This window comes from Cotesia glomerata, linkage group LG8 (assembly GCF_020080835.1).
Source record: "Cotesia glomerata isolate CgM1 linkage group LG8, MPM_Cglom_v2.3, whole genome shotgun sequence".
NCBI lineage: Eukaryota > Metazoa > Arthropoda > Insecta > Hymenoptera > Braconidae > Cotesia > Cotesia glomerata.
The window spans coordinates 14,406,536-14,427,694 of NC_058165.1; the positions used below are offsets into that span (position 1 = coordinate 14,406,536).

A 21,159-nucleotide genomic window follows, 5' to 3' on the forward strand; every position below is an offset into this window, starting at 1 on the left:
CCAATCACTATACCACCCAGCTGCTGCCAGCATCGTTGGACTTCAATACATATGAGATAAGTTTTTGAATTATTAAAATTTATATAATACTAACTATTATATTATTTTATCACTTGATAATATATTCAACTTATTCATTTGTAATTTTAATTAATTGTTTAAGTTTGACTGACGGATTGGTTTTCACTAGGCAATCAATTTATCTATCGAATAGTGCAATTGGTTATCATTTAAATATTTACGTACGTTATTATTCTTATTATTTACGTATAATTTAATTTGATTAATTATTCAATAATTGACAATTAATCGGTCATTGTATGGTGACTAATTATTGTTCGACAGAATAATTAATTATTAATTAATCTCTATCTTCATTATTAATTCTCAAATTATTTATTATTAATTATAATTAAGTGTTTAAGTCGTTTCTTAGATAAATTGATCACCACAAGTAATCTATTTATTATAGAAATAAGACAATTAATTATCAATTAATATTTATCACGATTATTATTACTGCTATTTTTATAAATTTATCACAAAATGGATAACCTAAGGGTTCCTTTAGAACAAAAACGCGTAATGATAGCTTCGAAAATTACTAAACTTCAGGATGAACTAACAGCTGAAGGTGTTAAAACTAAGTCCATTAACTATCGCTTTACAAAAGTAAAAGAATCATTTGAACAATATGAAAGACTTATTGAGAAACTCGAATTAACTACACCAGAGGATAATGAAATAAATCTCGCGGAAGACGTTCAAACATTATTTTATGATCTTATGGATCAATTTGAAAAGTTAACTCAATTGAATAGAACTAACCATAATAATTCACATAATGTTAACACTAGTACGAATAATACTACAGCGGGAAATACTACCTTTATTGAGACTCAATGACTTGCTAAACTCCCTACTACTGATTTACCTAAATTCGATGGTAATTTTGAAAATTGGCTTTCTTTCAAAAACACATTTAAACACTTATTGATACACGTACTGATCTTGATGATCTAAACAAATTTTTATACCTCCGCGGATGTTTAACTGGCTCAGCAGCTAACAAGCTAGCGCTTTTTGATGCGAGTGCAGAAAATTATACTAAAGCTTGGGATTTTTTAACTAAAACATATCAGAAGAAAAGAGCATTAATTTTTAAACATTATGACTCGATACTTAATCTCAATACAATTTCAATCCCAACAACAGATAATTTAAACAAGTTGATAGATGATGCTCGGCAACATATAAATAATTTACAGTCACTTCAAATTAATATTACCGAATCCTTACTTGTACGAATATTAGAAAATAAATTAACATCAGAAATTAAAAACAAATGGCAAGAAACGTTCACTGACAACGACACTCTTCCAACATTCGAATCATTTTGTGAATTTGTCTCAAACTTTGCCTTCAGACTTAGTACACACAAACCCGATAAACATCGCGATTCCGATCATTCCTTCAAACGAAGACGTAATGAACACTCGAATAATAATTTGAAGAAACAAAAAACTGACACGCCAGTTCGAGCTTTAGTGACAACCGCCTCTTCTGCCTGCCCATGTTGCAAACACTTACATCCTCTCTATAAATGTTACACATTCAATGCATTAACTGTAGGAGAACGCATAAAATTTGTAAAATCTAATAAACTCTGTAATAATTGTCTTCGCGTACACAAAGGAACTTGCACTTCCAGCAGATGTCGAATCTGTAAGAAATTCCATCACACCATATTGCACATTAAGCAAAATGTAACTCAACAACCGACTAATCCAAATACTTCCAAGAACAACTCCGTAAAATTCGAGTCACCTTCTACTGTAACAACTGATAAGGAATCTACATCTTGACTAGTAGCACACAATTATACAACAATTCTCAGAACACCGCGTTTCCAATTGATGATGAGCGCACTCATTCAGTTGCGTGATTCAACAGGTGAATTCATACAAGCTCGCGCTTTACTTGACACTTGTGCAACAGCTAATTTCATTACTGAAAATTTGACTAATAAATTAAAACTTCCTATGCAAAATTGTTCTATTCCAATCGGGGCTGTTAATGGAATGCAAACCCTTTCAAAACATGTCGTTCAAATAAATTGTAAATCTTTAAACGATAAATTTCAAAGAACATTGTCATTTTTAACCGTTGATGAAATTGCAGAATTAAGTCCGAATGAAATATTTCCACGTAATAAAATATGCATACCTAAAAACATAATACTCGCTGATCCACAATTTCACATACCAAGACCTGTAGATGTCCTTATCGGTTCAGGTACCACACTTTCTCTTCTATCTGTCGGACAGATTAATTGCTCACAAAATGATTGTGATTTAATACTACAAAAAACGTAACTGGGATGGGTCGTAGCGGGGGGAGTCAATAACGATGAAAATGTATTTCCTGTAACTTGTCAATTAACTGATCTATCGAGTCAATTAACTAAATTTTGGAATATTGAAGACGTAGGTTCTAATGATTCTCGATCCTTTGATGATTCTACGTGTGAGACTTATTATCAAAATACCACTACTCGCGATACAGACGGTAGATATGTAGTAAAATTACCCTTTCGCGTAGACGATGTCGATTTCGGGAATTCTAAACAACTAGCTTATAAAAGATTTCTATCTTTACAGAGGAGATTAAATTCAGATTCCTCATTAAAATCTGAATACACTAAAGTCATGAACGAATACATCGATCTTGGCCATATGGTACACGTACCGGATGATAGTGGACCTGGGTATTATATGCCCCATCATCCGATAATTAAAACATCTAGTACTACCACCAAAGTACGCGTTGTATTTGATGCTTCAGCTAAAGCCGATAAAGGTATCTCATTGAATGAAGTTCTACTAACTGGGCCTACTATACAGGACAATCTCTTCACTATTCTTTTGCGTTTTCGCACCTTTGTTTATGCTATGACTTCTGACATCGCTCAAATGTATTGACAAATCTGTATACATCCGGATCATCACAAATTTCAACGAATTCTTTACTATCATAATAACAATATTAGCACCTTCGAACTTAAACGAGTTACGTTCGGGGTTTCTGCAGCCCCATTTTTAGCTATACGCACCGTAAATCAACTTGCTCATGACGAATCTCATGATTTTCCTGTAGCTTCAAAAATATTAAAACGAGATCTTTATGTCGATAATTTATTAACTGGATCTAATTCTTTGACCGAAATTTTAAAATTGCGTGATGAAATCATTCAACTGGTGCAAAAGGGTGGATTTGAACTCAGACAATGGGCTTCAAATCATCGACACGCACTGGATAATTTCGATCAAAAAACTTTAGATTGAGATTGTGCTATCAATGATGATCCGATTTCTAAAACTTTAGGCATTGCATGGAATTCTCTAATGGACGAATTTATTTACACATTTAAACCAATTGATTCATCGCGAAAAATAACTAAGCGAACTATCTTATCTGATATTGCAAAAATTTTCGACCCTATCGGAATTCTGGGTCCTATAGTATTAGCTGCAAAAACTATCATTCAAGAATGTTGGAAATTAAAGGTCCACTGGGACGAAGCGGTCCCACAAGAGTTACATTTACACTGGTGTAAATTTGCTGAACAATTACCTCTGATTAAAGATTTTTCCATTGAGCGTAATATTTTACTTCCTAATCCGACTGACATACAATTGCACGGATTTTGTGATGCTAGTAAAGTGGGCTATGGTGCTTGTATTTATATAAGATCAGTAAATGAACGCGGAGACGTACTCGTAAAATTAGTTTGTTCTAAATCTCGAGTTGCTCCCATCAAAGATGTTACAATTCCAAAATTAGAATTATGCGGAGCATTATTACTTGCTAAATTATATAAAGACACAATTCCCTCCTTTGACTTTGATATTTCTAAAGTTACGTTTTGGTCTGATTCAACTATTGTACTTCAATGGCTCAAACGGTCTCCTAACTCTCTAAAGGTCTTTGAAGCAAATCGCGTAACAAAAATTCAAACTCTTTGCAGTAAAGTCGAATGGCGACATGTTAGAACTAAAGACAATCCGGCAGATTGTTTATCTAGAGGTCAACTTCCTTCTGAATTCTTAAATAACAAAATGTGGTTAGAAGGTCCCACGTGGCTCTCACAGGACCCTCTTAATTGGCCTAACTTGAAGCCTGCTGTTCCTTCCGAACTTCCGGGTACTCGAAAAATTACCTGTTTATTAGCGACTACTGAGAATTTGTTTAAACGATTTTCATCATATTCTAAACTTATAAATTCCTTTTCTTATTGTTTACGAATGTTAAAAAATAATTTATTCAAATACAAATCGTTAAGCGTAGAAGAAAAATTATTAACTGAAACAAAAATCTTGACTCTGATTCAAAACGAACAATATCATTATGAAATCAAACAAATTAAGGAAACCGGAGAGACTAAGAACTTACGATTGCGATGTCTCAATCCATTTATTGATTCAAACGAATTACTAAGAGTAGGAGGTCGTTTGAAACATGCTCCTATATCTTTTTCAAAGAAACATCCTATTTTATTACCTTCACGTCATTATGTTACTGATTTAATTATTAGAGAAACACATGAAAAATTATACTATTCAGGTATACAGAGTACACTTTCAAATCTTAGACACAAATTTTGGCTGCTAGACGGTAAAAACCAGATTCGTAAAATTGTAAAAAATTATGTCACATGCATTCGACATCAGCCTGTAGTACTGCAAGGTAAAATGGCTAATTTACCTAGCTCTCGAGTCACCGAATCAGCGGCATTCTCCCACGTAGGTGTAGACTACTTTGGACCGCTCTTTATTAAAGAACGTAAATTCAGAAACAGAACAAAAATTAAAGTCTATGGATGCGTCTTTGTTTGCATGGCTACTAAAGCTGTACATTTAGAAATTGCTAGCGATTTAATAACAGAAGGTTTTCTCGGGGCATTTGGTCGATTCATTGGTCGACGAGGAGTTCCAACTCACGTCTATTCGGACAATGGTACTAATTTTGTAGGCGCAAATAATCAAGTGAGAGAATTGTATATGTTATTTAATTCAAAATCCCATCAAAATTCCGTTAACGAATATGCTATACGCAAAAACATTATCTGGACGTTCAATCCTCCACTATCTCCTCATTTTGGTGGCATTTGGGAAGCAGCTGTAAAATCTTTCAAACACCACTTTAAACGAGTGGTAAAGGACCAACTTCTCACTTTCGACGAATTGAATTCTCTAACTATTCAAATAGAATCTATACTAAATTCTCGTCCTCTCTGTTCTCTATCTAGTGATCCTAATGATCCTATTGCCTTAACGCCTGCTCATATTTTAATAGGACGTCCTCTCACAATGCTGCCTGACAATGATTTTTCTGATGTTCCAGATAATAGACTCAATGTTTGGCAATTCATTGTCAAGGCTAGATAAGACTTTTGGAGACGTTGGTATTTGGAATACCTCCATGAACTTCAAATTCGGCAAAAATGGCAATCTTCTCAAAGAGAAATTTCAATCAATCAAATCGTCTTATTGATGGACAAAAACCAACCATGTATGCGGTGGCAGCTGGGAGTGGTGGTCGACATTCATCCAGGAGATGATGATGTGACAAGAGTAGCTTCAATCCGAACGGCTCAAGGGATATACAAACGAAATATCACTCTATTATGTCCTTTACCAATCAATTCTTGAATTTTATAAAATCAAAACATTGTAATCATGTGATGTAACTAATTGTAAACACTATTCATAACATCTTGCTCAGCCTTCGCAACGGGGGGAGTATGTTTAACCGATAGAAAAGACATTTAATAAAAATTTATAAGAGGAGTTGCGCCTTCGGGCTTGATCGCTCCAACTCGTGAAAAATCGTGTCACACCATGGCTGTCGCTCATGCGCGCCTTGGTTAGCAGGAGAGAAGCCAGCTCACGTGGTCGGCGATAAGCAGTTGTGCTTGGACGCTTGTACTAGTACGACTACTCTGTGTCAATCGTTTTCTGATTTATCACTTGTACTACGCATTTACTTGAACACTTAAAATATTCATTAAAATACTATTAATTTCATTAACTTCAATTACCAATTAAATTCTCAAATCATTAAAAAGCATTAGTAACTGTTCAGTGAATTAAATTAATTAAAATTAATAAGTGACGCCACGCGGTCATTACGCGCCATTTTAACAAAGGATTGCATCAGCCACGCGGCTTTAGTCAATCCATAGTTAACACGCAATAGTTGTAATAAATTATATTAAATTTATTGCTAAATATTTAATCATCATTCTATCAAATCAAATTTTATCAACTATTCGATTCTGATATCGAATTATCTAATTAGTTCCTACACTAATAATTCTAATCAATCAATCAGTCTCTGCACTGATATTTTACGTCAATTAATTAGTATTTCACTATTAATTGACTCTAGTTAGCTTAAAAGCTAGCGTCAATTCATTAATTCTGAATTAATACCATTTGCTTTTCTAAAGCGGTTGAGCTCACCTCGTTTGTGTTGTTTGCGACGGCAATTTACACATATTTTTTTATTCGCACTACACGCTTTGCGTTCTTACTTGTACATTTTTTCATTCGAGGAGGTTTTTTCTCAGTCCAACTGAGTTTTCCTCCTCTGGGGATAAATAAATCTACATTTTATTCCCCAACAAATCGACGTATATTTTATTTAATATCCTAATCCCAAATTAATCATAATTTTTAAAACAATTACGGAAACTATCCTAAGTGGATAGTTTTCGACAAAACAATATATATATATATATATATATATATATATATATATATATATATATATATATATATATATATATATATATATATATATATATATATATATATACATAAATACATATATAAACTTTTGGGCCAATGCCATATTTCGATATTACTCGATGAATTATAACATATTATGACAAAATTTTCTAAAAATTATGATATGAGACCGGCTACAATAGATAGATTTCTAGAAAAATCTACCTAAAAATCAATTTTAAGTTTCAAAAATTAATTTTTCATCATAAAAATTAATTTTAGATTATAAATACAGAGTAAACTCTATATAATGTCACTGAAGGGACCGTGAATATTATGACGTTATAGAGAGTTAACGTTAAATAGAGAGAAGAAAAATTAGAGCTAGGAAAAAAACAATTTACTTTAGACTATATTTTTATTTTAGTTATGTGCATAAAAAGCAATTTTATTTATTTAACTATTTATTATCAACGCTATTGCGTATAGTCTGTTATTTTTGTCTGACGTCTTTTGCGCTGTCGGTGAAACCATGATAGTATAACTTGATCCAAATCTTCGTACTCAAGTTTTTTTAATTTTTTTGGAAGATTTCCCCTCGTCCTCTGCTTGGAGAATTTTTTCTTTATTTTTTCATATTGTGGAGACAGTAGAGTGACAAAATCCAAAGCGTCTGCCAACATCACTTATCTTCTCTCCAGTTTCTATTGCACGTATCATTAAAACTTTTTCGTCAATGCACAGTGATTTTCTTTTATTAGCCATGTTTACAGTTTGAAAGCTTGTGAACAACTAAGAATATGATAATGATAAGGTATATATAATCCATGACCTACTTATGAGCCATGGTCAACAACAGTCTACACGTGCATAAGCTATTCCAATTTGTAAACAAAAGAAAGAATTTCTTAGAAAGTTCGGTATCCATGATGCCACTTAATTGTTGTCGTTATTGAGAGTGAGTGTAATGCTATATAATAATTTTTTCTCGCATATTCTATAAACTCACATTGAGATTATCCTCTCCACATTCCTTTCTCAATCCTTTCCTACCAATATCCTGTTACGTGAATGTGGAACGCTTCACGTAATAATTACTGTAACTCCTATTCTTTCCCGCTTCACAGCATTATTTATATTTGTATAGTGTATCATTGTATGAAAGACAAGCTAAACCAACCAAAGACAAGTGATTTCGACGCTTTAAGGAGTTTGTCGTTATATAGAGTAACGTTTTAATTAATTTTAAGTTATTTAAATGAATTTTACATTAAAAAAAAAATGAATATTAAATCGATCATTCATTTTTAGTACGAAAATTAATATCATATTATAACTAATTTATTCTTGATTATGATAATTAATTTTAAACTATAAATAATCAATTATGTGTAAGAAAAATTAATTTTATATTATTGAAAGTGCGTGTGTGTGTGTGTGTGTGTGTGTGTGTGTGTGTGTGTGTGTGTGTGTGTTTCTTCCCTTTTAGGGGGGGGAATCCTTTTTACGGATTCTAGGCATAGTTGTTTGGCCTGGATATGTGGCGACTCGACGCAGCGTCATACTAAAACTCGACGCTAACGCCCCTACCCACTAAACCCTAAACCCCTTTCTCTTCTATCCTCTGATCCCCCATGGTACCGCCGTAAGGCATTTCTTCGCGGGGGGAGGAATTAGCTGCCGCTCTTCCTTCTGGTGGCTAAGATGTTATTTCTTCCTTCTAGATTCTGTCTTTTGCTCTTTTTCTCTCGATGGAACGCAGCTCTGTAAGCACTTCTGTGGCAAAAGTGTTCGTTGCATTCCAGGCAGCTTCTGAAGACAGCATTGCTTCTACGACTGACTCTGGTTGACTTCTCCTCTTCAAGATCCTCTCCAGCTCCTCACGTTGTGGATTAAAACGCGAGCACTCGAAAAAACGTGCTCCGCATCTTCAGTGACTCCAGGGCAGGACGGGCACTCCGGAGAATCGTCATGCCTAAAGCGGTGAAGATAAGCCCGAAAACAGCCATGTCCTGACAACATCTGCGTTAGGTAGTAGTTGACCTCTCCGTGTTTCCGGTTCAGCCAAATGTCGATCTTTGGTATGAGACGATGCGTCCATCTACCCTTCTCTGCGGCATCCCACTGAGATTGCCATCGTGCGATGCTGTGCTGTCTTTGTTCCGTTCTGAGTTCTTCTGCGCTCAGTGTTGTTGACCTCTTTCGTTGGTAAAGGTTCCTTCTTTCTTCAGCTAGGACTCTGAGAGGTAGAGTTCCAGAAATTACGCACACTGCTTCCTCAGATATTGTGCGGAAGGCGCAAGCTACTCTTAGGGCACTCAGGCGATATACTGGTCCAGCCTTTCTCCATGCTTCTTGTAATTCTAGCGCATCGGCCCAAATGGATATTCCGTACGTAAGCACTGATGTGACTACAGTTGCCAACAATAGTCTCCTGCTCTGCTTTGGGCCTCCGACGTTAGGCATCAATCGTGCGAGGCTTGCCCTTACTACTGACGCTTTGGCACTGACGTGTTCCACTTGCTGTTTAAAGTTGAGACGGGCATCAAGCATCACTCCCAAATATCGGATATAAGGTTGTGATGTGATTTCTTGTTCGCCGACTCTAAGATTGATGGTCTCTAACACTTTCCTGCTGGTAATAAGCACTGCCTCAGTCTTATGTTTCGCCAGTTGAAGATTCATTGTGTCCATCCACTGGTTTACTTGCTGGAATGCTAGATCAAACATGTGGTGAATCTCGTCCAGGTGTTTAGCGACAATCACTACGGCCACGTCGTCCGCATACGCTACAAGTTTAATATTTCTTGGGATCTTTAGCCTTAGAAGCCCGTCATACATGATATTCCACAGCAGTGGGCCAAGAACAGAGCCCTGCGGAACACCTCCGGTGATTTCGTACTCTTTCGGACCGTCCTTTGTGTCATATCTGAGGACTCTATCCGTGAAGTAGCTAGCTACTATTTTACTTAGGTATCCTGGCACGTTCTTCTCTTTGAAGAGCTTGCATAATGCAGTCCCAGTTAGCAGAGTTGAAGGCGTTTTTGATGTCTAACGTCGCCACCAGGCAGTACTTCTTCGTACCACCCTTCCATCTGGTTCCTGCAATTGCCTCCTGGGCCGTAGTAACAACCAGATTGATCGCGTCCAGGGTTGATCGTCCTTTTCGGAATCCATACTGGTTGTTTGCCAGGAGTGGATCTGCAACTGCTTCTATTCTTTGATGAATTATGCGTTCGAATATCTTACCGGCTGTATCCAGCATACAAAGTGGACGGTAAGATGACGGCTCTTCTGGTGGCTTTTTCCTTTAGGGAGTAGAACCAGTCGTTGTTGTTTCCATTTCCGAGGAAATGTCCCTTCCTTGAGGCACGTATTGTAAACTTTCAAGAATAACGTTGGTGCTGCCTTTATGGCTGTTTTCAAGGCAATATTAGGGATTCCGTCTAGTCCCGGCGCTTTGTTATTCCCTACGCGGTTACAAGCCTCCATTAGTTCTTCTTCCGTGACAGATGGAATGTCTTCAGGGTTTAGCTGCCTTAACTGGCCGGTGAATACCGGTTGTTGAGGAAACAGCACAGTAACAATCCTCTCTAGAAGCCGCGGACACGTAGGCGACGGCATTGGCTGGTATTTCAGGTGGGCCGTGACCACCTTGTACGGTTTGCCCCATGGGTCCTTCTCCACTTCTTCGACGAGTTCTTTCCAACAGCGTCTTTTATTATCCTTGATGGCTTTGTTTAGTTCCCGACGGGCCTTTTATACTCTGCCACCAGTTCTGCAAGGTTAGGTCGACGGAAGCCACGCTGTGATATTCTTCTTTTCCTGAGGCATTCTTTACGAAGAGCGCTGATGTGATCGTTCCACCAGTGCACCGCGGGTCTTCTATTTATGCCTCGTTTTCGTGGCATACTGGCGTCACAAGCTTCGGTCACTCTTTTCATAAGTTCTTTAGTCTGATCTTCTGCGCATCCAGCGGTGATCGGGCCATTATCCAAAGCAGTCGTCAGTGTACCCACGTCGAAAGATTGTACTCTCCACCGAATGTGGTTAGGTAACCTACTAGTTCCTCTAGTATCCTGGTCATTTGATATCTCCCAGAGAATCGCGTTGTGGTCACTGGCAGTGTAGATATCCAGCACCTTCCAGTTGAGGTTACCTCTCGCGAGGCTGCTACTGACGAACGTGAGGTCTACGATGGAACTTTGCGTCTCCTTTGGTGTAGGTTGGTGTGTCACCACTGTTGAGTAAGACTACGTCTAATGCAGTAAAAGCCTCAAGTAACGCTTTACCTCGTGCGTTAGTTAGCTTGCTACCCCAGTCTGCTGCCCAGGAGTTAAAGTCGCCGGCTATCGCGACTGGATGATGCTGCTTCGCGTCCTCTGTCAGTCGATCCAGAAAGTTAGTGAAGTCAACAATAGAGAGGCTAGGTGGTGCGTAGCAGCTATAGAAGCGAACGCCATCTACTGATACTGCTACAAAGCCGGCATTGCAATTATTAACTACGCTCTGGAATGGGAGCTTGCCACAGGACCAAATGACGGCCCTAGTGGTCGTGTCCGTTTCCTATAATTTGCCTTTAAGGCATTTATATGGCTCAGCTATTAGTACAAGGTCAGGCCCTAGTTCACGCACTGTCTGCAGAAGCAAGTCATGTGCAGCCTCACAATGATTAATGTTTAGCTGTAATATTTTCATGCTCGTTTATTTGTTGTCTTCTGGAGAGCTTCTTGGAAAACTGGGCATTTACTAGAACCAGCCCGGTGGGCAGTATCTGTTGAGCCGGGTTTTTCATCACATAACATACACTTTGCTTCATTCGGGCATTTAGCTACTAGATGGTCAGTTTGTCCGCACTTAAGACAGAGCTTTGATCGATCTATTCCGCTTCTACACTGGGCAGCAACGTGTCCATAGTTCCAGCATTTGAAGCATGCTTGTGGTCTTTTCACAACTCTAACCCGGCAGTTCGACCAGCCGATCTTGATCTTGCCCCTTTCTCCCAGTACTGTCTGCGCTGTTGTTATTGGTAGTGTTACTAGCGCAGTTTGGGTACCTCTGTAGGCTGGTCTGATTTTGATAGCTCCTTCCGGTATCTCAAAGCTATCTCCAGCTACTTCCTGTAACGCCGCCTGGATGTCATCTTTAGTTGTTGTGTCATCGATGTCCCGGATTTCTAATTGCTCCTGTGGGCCCTTACTGATGACTTTGGCCTCCTCTTTCAGGATACTCTGGATCGTCTTTTGCAGAGCTTGTCCTTTGTCAGTGCTCTTTCTAGAGAGCTCGATGAGCATGTCTCCGTCTCTGGTCTTGCGGATCTTATCAACCGTATCGCAGACTTGCTCATTAGGGACTTCCTTCTTTATTCGGCGCAGTATCTCAGCATAGTTCGCCTTTTCAACAGGCCGAATTATTAATGCGTCCGCTCTGGTGAATTTTAGCGGTTTTTCCGCTTAGGCTCAGGTGGTGACTTCTCAGACAACTGCTTCAGGAGTTGCTCTTTCTTCCTTTCTTTCTTCTTTTCGCTCCTAGACTGTACTTTTTTCCAATCAAGCGCCTTCGGTTGTTCTCTGGTCTGCACTGCCTCTCCTTGTGGAGGGCTTTTCTTCATATCCTTTTTCTTCACGACTCGATTGATTGTTGGGTCAGGAGAAGGTCGGTCTTTTCTCTTACCTGACTTGCTGCTGGCTTCACTTTTGTCTTCCGCGACTGATTCACCGTCACCTTCAGCTCCGGTGTCCATTGCTTCGTCAGTCACGGCGACAGCCTGACAGGCCTTCTCCGGTGTAGCATGGGATATGCGCTGCAATGATGAGCGCCACTCCTCGTCTAGCTTCTCAAACCTTTGAAGGGCGTTAGTTACACCGGTCATCTTGGATTTTATCTCTTTGTGAATGTTGACCTTTGGTTGGACGAAATCATTCAGCTCACTAATCAGCTTTTCAAGGCGTTTGAGCGCTTGCGAGCGCTTCATTTCAGCGCTTGCGTCAATCGCTGCTTGTTGGGCATGTAGCCCGTTTCCACTCTTGTTTGTTTCCTGTAGGTTACTCATACTTTTTTGATTTACCAGCGCATCGTACGGAGTGGAGCGGGTTGTCATAACTAAGAACGGGTGTACCCTCGGAGATAGTACTCCTACCCCAGTTCCCTGAGGCCTAGCCGACACTTAGCCAGTCCCGGAATACACGTACGGACTAGACTCGCTCGGAGCGGTGAAGATTCCGATCTCTAACACTCACTGCGTACTTCCTGATCAAGGCCCGAAGTGGCTGGCTCCTGATCCACTGCTGCAACTTACACCTCGGCAGAGCAAGCTCACATCAGCCGTGGCCTGCATCGTCGGAAACTATGATACAGGTTCCGGTCACTCCCAGTGGGTCACAGCAGAGAACGATCGTCTTGTTAGGTCAGTTAGTGTGACCAACCCATTTAAAGGGGAGTTTTGTCCACGGGAGCTTATTTTGTTTGGTTATTTTGCTTGGCTCCTACCCGCTGTACCTCATCAACTAAGAGATTAAGTGTCATCCAAGGACAGCGAGCGTTCTCCCATCCGCTCGGGGAGACGCGCCCGGTAGCAGTATCTCTTCTGCCCCGAGTGTGTGTGTGTGTGTGTGTGTGTGTGCGTGTTTGTGTGTATGTGCGTGTTTGTGTGTATGTGTGTGTGTGTGTGTTTTTTTTTTTTTTTTCTTTTTTAAGGGGGGGGGAATCCTTTTTACGGATTCTAGGCATAGTTGTTTGGCCTGGATATGTGGCGACTCGACGCAGTGTCATACTAAAACTCGACGCTAGCGCCCCTACCCACTAAACCCTAAACCCCTTTTCCTCTTTCCCTTAATCCCTCATGGAAACCGCCGTTAGGCATTACTTCGTGAGGGGAGGATTTAGCTACTGCTCTTTCTTCTGTTAGCTAAGGTGTTATTTTACCTTTCTTCTAGTTGTTGTCATTTGCTCTTCTTCTTTCGATGGAACGCAAGTCTATAAGGACTTCTGTTGCAAATGTGCTGATGGCGTTCCAGGAGGCTCTTGATGACAACATTGCTTCTACTATTGTCTCTGGTTGGATTTTCTTCTTTAGGATCATCTCCAGCTCATCTCTCTGTGGGTAAAATCGTGGGCACTCAAAGAAAACGTGCTCCGCGTCTTCATTGATTCCTGGGCAGGACGGGCACTCCGGTGAATCATCATGCTTGAAGTGGTAAAGATACGTCCGAAAACATCCATGTCCTGACAACAACTGCGTCAGATAGTAATTAACCTCGCCATGACTTCGGTTTAGCCAAACGTCGATCTTCGGTATGAGACGGTGTGTCCATCTCCCTGTTGTCGCGGCGTCCCACTGCGATTGCCATCGTGCGATGCTGTTCTGCCGTTCTTCAGCTCTGAGTTCCTCGGCACTTTGTGTGGTTGTCCTCTTTCGTTGGTAAAGGTTCCGTCTTTCCTCAGCTAAGACTCTGAGCGGCAAAGTTCCGGAAATGACACACACTGCTTCCTTTGATATTGTTCGAAAGGCGCTTGCAACTCGTAGGGCACTCATACGATATATTGGTCCAGCTTTTCTCCATGAATCTTGCACCTCTAGTACGTCAGCCCAAATGGATCGTCTTGCTAGGTCAGTTAGTGTGACCAACCTATTAAAGGGGGGGGGGGAGTTTTGTCCACGGGAGCGTATTTTATTTGGCTCCTACCCTCTGTACCTCATCAACTAAGAGACCTAGTGTCATCCAAAGACAGCGAGCGTTCTCCTATCCACTACGGGGAGACGCGCCTGGTAGCAGTTTCTTCTCTGCCGCAGGTGTGTGTGTTTTTTTTTTTTTTTTTAGGGGGGGGGAATCCTTTTTACGGATTCTAGGCATAGCTGTTTGGCCTGGATATGTGGCGACTCGACGCAGCGTCATACTAACTCGACACTAACGCCCCTACCCACTAAACCCTAAACCCCTTTTCCTTCTTTCCTCTAATCCCTCATGGAAACCGCCGTCAGGCATTACTTCGTGAAGGGAGGATCTAGCTACTGCTCTTCCTTCTGGTAGCTAAGGTGTTAACTACCTTCCTTCTATCTTCTGCTATTTGCTCTTTTTTTTCGGTGGAACGCAAGTCTTTAAGGACTTCTGTTGCAAACGTGTTGGTAGCGTTCCAGGCAGCTTCTGATGACAACATTGCTTCTACTAGTGAATCTGGTTGCATTCTCTGGTTCAGGATCCTCTCCAGTTCTTCACGCTGTGGATCGAAACGAGGACATACAAAGAAGACGTCTTCAGCAGCTCCTGGGCAGGACGGGCACTCCGAAGAGTCATCGTGCTTAAAGCGGTGTAGATACTCTCGAAAACACCCATGTCCCGACAACATCTGCGTAAGATAGTAATTGACCTCACCGTGATTCCGGTTAAGCCAAATGTCGATCCGAGGTATGAGACGGTGCGTCCACCTACCCTTCTCTGCAGCATCCCATTGTAGTTGGCATCGGCCTATGCTCTTCTGCCGTTCTTCAATTCTAAGTTCTTCAGGGATCAGTGCAGTTGACCTTTTTCGTTGGTAAAGGGCCCGTCTTTCCTCTGCTAGAACTCTAAGAGGTAGGGTTTCAGCAATGATGCACACTGCTTCTTCTGATATAGTGCGGAAGGCACTAGCTACTCGTAGGGCACTCAGTCGATATACTGGTCCAGCCTTTCTCCATGATTCTTGGGTTTCCAGTGCATCAGCCCAAATGGATATTCCGTAAGTGAGCACTGATCGCAGGTGTGTGTGTGTGTGTGTATGTGTGTGTGTGTGTGTGTGTGTGTGTGTGTGTGTGTGTGTGTGTGTGTGTGTGTGTGTGTGTGTGTGTGTGTGTGTGTGTGTGTGAAAGTATGTGAACCGCTTATAACTTTTGAACGGCTTGACCGATTTTATCGCGGTTGGTGCCATTCGAAAGGGCTTGACTAAACTTAGATTTTGAAAACTATTTGGACCGATTCAGATCAATAGATTTTGAGAAATCTTCAAAAAACTGAAAACAAAATTTTTTTCAAATGTGGTTTTTTTGGAATAACTTTTAAACGGCTTAAAGGTTCAATTCCAATAACTAATCAGCTCTTAACCTTAAAAAACCACGTCGATCGCCACCAGTCCGGTCAAAATCAGTTGATTCGTTCGAGAGATATCGTGAACGAAAGAAAACCGGAAAAAGTGTTTTTTCGGAATAACTCCAAAATTCCTAGCGCGATCAATTCAAAATTTAAGATTTTATGTGAGGCTTAAAAAACTGCGTCGAATGCTTCTAACCGCGTAAAAATCGGTTTATTCATTCAAAAGTTATTGCGGTTTAAAAATTCAAAAAATAGTGTCATCAAATCTCTATCAGACTTTTGAGCTCGAAGAGCTTTAAAGCATAAGAAAGCAATCTCTTTGAGCTCGGAGAGCTCAAAATAACCCATAAATTGTATTTTTGAGCTCGAAGAGCTCAAAAACGTCATTGGTGCAATTTTAAGCGCCTAAGTATGGAATTAGCGGGAAGTTGCAGGGATGGCCTTCAGGGTCAACCGTTTTCCTAATTTTTTTATAAAGCATTTAAGAAAGCCGCGGGATCCTTAAACATAAACAGCAATTGAAAAAAATGACACTTAAAATTTTTTTGTTTTTCTGAATATACAAATATTACAGATAATTATACTATAAAAAAGTTAAAACTCAATTAAAACTCTATAAACGAGCTAATTGTACAAAAAATATATTTACTTACTAAAGATGAACGATTTTTAACATTTATGCAAACTGATTATATTAATTTTTTCTTTGCACTGAACTGATGTTGACTGCTCGACAAAAGACTAACTGAATATAACACTCACTGTTGAGGTGTTGGGACCGCCGCTTCGGGCATTATCGCGCCAAAACTTTAGTATAGTAGAGCGACATCACAGTTATTGACAGTTGATTTTGGAAATTTGTCGACTGCATTGTATAGTTTCAATACGAAACTTTAAATCATACAACTTGAGATGCGAGCAATTCTACCGTTAAAATTTAAGTTTTACATTTTCAATCAATAATAAATGATCGTGAAACTTCGATAGTTTATAAAGTCTACTGTTAATTTTATTTTACGGATAGATGGTATTTAGATAAGTAAATTTATTTACTTGACATTTCAACTAGTAAGAGTTTTTGGTGACTTATACATGCACTTAGCTTAATATTAAAATTTTAAAAATTACAGTGTGAGATTGAATAATTGCTGTTTCTCTATAGAAGTTCAAAATTAATAGCTCACACTGTAAATTGTACTTTACACTTTAACAAATTAAATTGAATAGAAATAGAATAAATAATTCTTTACGGAAAAAAATTTCTGGCGTAAAAAAGCAATAATACTTTTTAATTTTATAATTTCAGATATACATTTTTAAACTGTAAAATTTACTTCTTATACGTTAACAAATTTGTTACAACATAAAAGTTAACAATTACAGTGTAGACTTGAACTTTTGCAATTTTAATTACGACGGGATCGATTTTACATTTTATACAGTAAATATTCCTGTTTTCTTTTTTCCGTGTGACCTGTAGTGAGAGTAGACATCAAGAAAATGAATGCTAACTAGCTTCAAAATGCATAAATTGCGGAGGTTCTCATCGTTCACTCGACAGGGCCTGCCCGAAGGTCAGAGAAGCTAATGAGATCAGCGAAATCATAGCGTACGATAATCTAATGTACATGCAAGCTAAAAAACTCTATGAAGCAAAAGGAAGAGTACCAGCATCAGCACCTGACATGACCCTCTTAAACTTTCCCCCTCTGAAACAGAATTTGCTCTCTGGGCAGAGACCGCCACTGAATCAGTCCTTCATGGGTTCAAGCAATACTGCTGAGACGGTGATAGTTCAATTAAAGAAAACCAGAGAGACAGAAATAACCCCTCCCTCGGAGATGTCCAATAAAGCAGTTCATTACTTTTTGGAGATGATTAACAACATCTCTAACCAAGAAACTCTATGGCAAAGAATATGGAAGGTTTTGTCGTTACACATAACTCAAGTTCAACCTCAAGCACAAATCCAAACCCAAAATGGCTCGAGATCCTAATCAATTACGATTTATACAATGGAATTGCCGCAGTTGCCGAAAAAAATTGCCAGAAATTCAGAGGAAAGCTCAAAACTACGATGTGATTCTTCTATGGGAAACTAGGTTAAATAATTAGGACAATATCTCTGTAAGAGGCATCGATATTGTAAGGAATGATCGTAAAGATAATGCCGGTGGCGGTGTCACCATCCTAGTGAGTACTAGTCTTAAGTATAAAAGAGTATATAATTTGTTTAATTGTAAGGGAAGTATCGAACTATGTGCAATTCAAATATTCCTAGCGAATTACAAACTAACTGCTGTCTCCTGTTATAGATCTCCAACCAATATTATCAATGAAACTTATTGGGTGCACTTTCTGTCAAAATTTGAGAAAAAATTTATTGTCGCCGGTGATTTTAATGCACACCACCCATATTGGGGTAACAGATCACGTTGTCATGAAGGTAAGAAACTTTGAAAAGTTTCTTATTGAAATGCGCTAGAAAGATCAGAAATGGGAATTTTACATCAAGGGAGTTCCACATACTGTTCACGTCAATATGGTACAGAGTCTGCCATAGATTTAACTTTTGTCAATAACGCTTCCTCAACGTTATACAATGGACGGTAGGTCAGGATTCTTGGGGTAGTCTCGGAAAAAAATGATCAGACATGAACAGGCATGAGTCTTCAGGCCTGATCAGACATGAAAAATGCCTGATCAGTAGGGAGTCCGTTATTTACCAAGTTGATTTTTTTTTTCACTGCCGCCCCCTGGATTTTTAGTTCTTGACCTAAAAAAAAATATCCAACATAAATAAGCTTTTAATTACCAAATTAAGCCTTGCCCCAATCGAGTTATATTTCCTATTTAAATAACATGGGAATTTGCAACTTATTGTTATTAATTTTTTTCCTCCGAAAAAAAAATGCCACTACGACTATTATCGATACATATTCTGATAGGAAATTGAATGTTTTACAAAAAAGTTCTCTTATCATTTTTTGATAAAATCATTCCTTTAAAAGTTATTCGTAGTTTAAGTTGTGTTTATAGTTATTGTCATAGTTTTTCAGTCTTGCTATAAAGTTTCATGGGTAATAATCATTTATTTCATCTATAAATGTTCGAAAAATTTGATAAAAAAGATTTATAGTTACCGTAACGTTAACAATACGATGTATTGAAAACATTCTTAATAATATTGCCGCTTGAGCCATTTTACAAATAATTATTTTTATTTTTTGTCTCTATCCACGTTTATTTGTTAAGCAATTTTTAGTCGTATTATTAGAGTGCCAATCAGATCGAATTTTACAAACCAGGTGCATTTCACCATGTACGTTGGATGTTAAAAGCGATTCATTTTCAAGTTAGATCTTGAAGTGCAACAAAATCTTTTGGATATTTGTTCATTCATGGTGTTTATTCATGTGTAATTTTGGTTTGTGACACCTCTTACCGCATCAGCTTCATATCAAGATTTAAATTATATGAAGAATGTGCATCAATACAGGACAACTAATAAGAAAATTTTTGAGGCAGTATTGCACAAATTCAAAAACCATCTGTGGTATTTATTTGGTGGAAAAGCTGCTTTGACTTTGTTTGATCCAAATATATCACTTCACGTAATACGACAAATAATTAAAGCCATTAAAATGTGATGAAAATTTTGATTTTCATTCCCCCTAAACGCTATAAAGTTAATTCAGATAATGAAATTATCAATTTACAAAAAAAAAAAAAATATTGATTTTTTTGTTAAATAAATCGATTTTTATTAATTCAAATTCGATTAAATTTTTTGTTCGATTCAACATGAATAAAAATTTCCAAGAGGTTAACTTTGAGACATTGACCACCAATAATGATTGCTTAAAAGGATTATACATCGTTAATAATCTACAAGTTCCCATGTAAGAACTGCCATAGTTGAATGACAGGGCCTTGCCTGGCCCAGTACTGGGCAACCAAGCTTGGCGCACCGATATTGGGCCAAGACTGGGTAATCAGCCTTGGCCAACCCAATGATTACCTGAGAATGATTTTTATGTATTTCGACCCGCTTAATACTTATCTGAAGTTTATTTAGACCATAAGCCATTCAAAGTTTAAGTAAATTCCAAAAAACCCTGAAAAATTGCAAAAACAGCAAAAAATTTCAGATATTGTGTTAAAAAAAACTTTATAAAATTAGATCAACCCTGGCGGATTCGTGGTCACGATAAAATGATCGTGAAACGATGGTGAATGTACCGTGAATTCACAGTGTCGACAAATGATCGTCGAATGACCGTCACTTGACTATCGAACGGCCGTCGTTTGACAGTGAACGACGAGTATCATTGTGAAAGTTTTTCACTGTTACTTTATGATTTTTATTCTGTATAGTTATCATACTTCACTCTTCGAAAAATCAAATTTTTACTTGACCTCCGATTTTTTATCTGAGTAAAAATCGTAGATCATCGATCGATCGTCTGTCATTTGACAGTCATTCGAAAACATTTAAATTGTCAAAAAACCGTAACTCGGTGGTGGATGCACAGTAGTCTGTAAGTGAAACGACCGTGAAACGAGCGTATAATGTCGGTAAGTTAGGAACAAGTGTTGTATTTTTTTCATAGTCTTAAATGAAAAACCATAATAATTTTTGTTTATGAAAAATATAATAATAAATATTGTTTTTTTTTTTTTTTTTTTTTTTTTAATCGGGAGGTATTTTATTCAACAATTAATTAATTAATAAATTAAAATTTATTTTCAACTTAACTTTAAATATTTTCTGCGCGTCTAATATTTTCACCGTAATTCCAAAATTCGAATCCATTATTAAAGATTTGAGTTTTTTTTTTTTTTTTAGAGACGAAAACTTTAATTTCAAAATTACGGAAAAATTGTTTGTTATCAAGAAAAATTATTGAGATATTTTTTTTTAACAATTAAATTTTTAACAATTTCTTTTCCAGATCATTTTTTCTACAGTTAATAATTTCACTGTAATTTCGAAATCAAGATTTTCGTAATTATTAAAAATTTGAATCATTTATTTCGATTATTATATAGAAGTCATAGAAAAGATATAAATTTATTTAAGCTATTTTTAACTGTACAATGAAAAAAAATGACTTGATTTTGACACTTTATGACGTGACTGGATTAGTTGTTCTGAACAGTGTCTCAAATAGCCGAACTGATAAAGTCTCGGGCGCGCAACTAGATGAGCCGGGTTCGAGTCCCGGTATAGACTGACCGAAGTATTTTTTTTTTATTTTATTTTCCGTAACAGTAGCGTAAAATTACCGTATTTCGACAGT

At 38.0% G+C, this 21,159-nt stretch overlaps 3 protein-coding genes across 3 annotated transcripts; all 3 read left to right on the forward strand.

Annotated features, from left to right (window-relative positions):
* The first annotated feature begins 546 nt into the window (after positions 1 to 546).
* LOC123270156 lies at positions 547 to 1,865 on the forward strand. Its single transcript, XM_044736096.1, has 2 exons — positions 547 to 856; positions 1,216 to 1,865. Exons 1-2 carry the CDS (start codon positions 547 to 549, stop codon positions 1,863 to 1,865), a joined length of 960 nt encoding a protein of 319 aa, XP_044592031.1.
* A 54-nt stretch (positions 1,866 to 1,919) lies between these two features.
* Positions 1,920 to 3,344, forward strand: LOC123270158. The gene is made up of 3 exons (XM_044736097.1): positions 1,920 to 2,295; positions 2,392 to 2,974; positions 3,050 to 3,344. The coding sequence occupies exons 1-3, from the start codon at positions 1,920 to 1,922 to the stop codon at positions 3,342 to 3,344; spliced, it is 1,254 nt and encodes a 417-aa protein (XP_044592032.1).
* Positions 3,345 to 3,404: 60 nt separating this feature from the next.
* On the forward strand, positions 3,405 to 5,447 carry LOC123270159. The gene has a single exon (XM_044736098.1). It carries the CDS (start codon positions 3,405 to 3,407, stop codon positions 5,445 to 5,447), a length of 2,043 nt encoding a protein of 680 aa, XP_044592033.1.
* Positions 5,448 to 21,159: the final 15,712 nt, after the last annotated feature.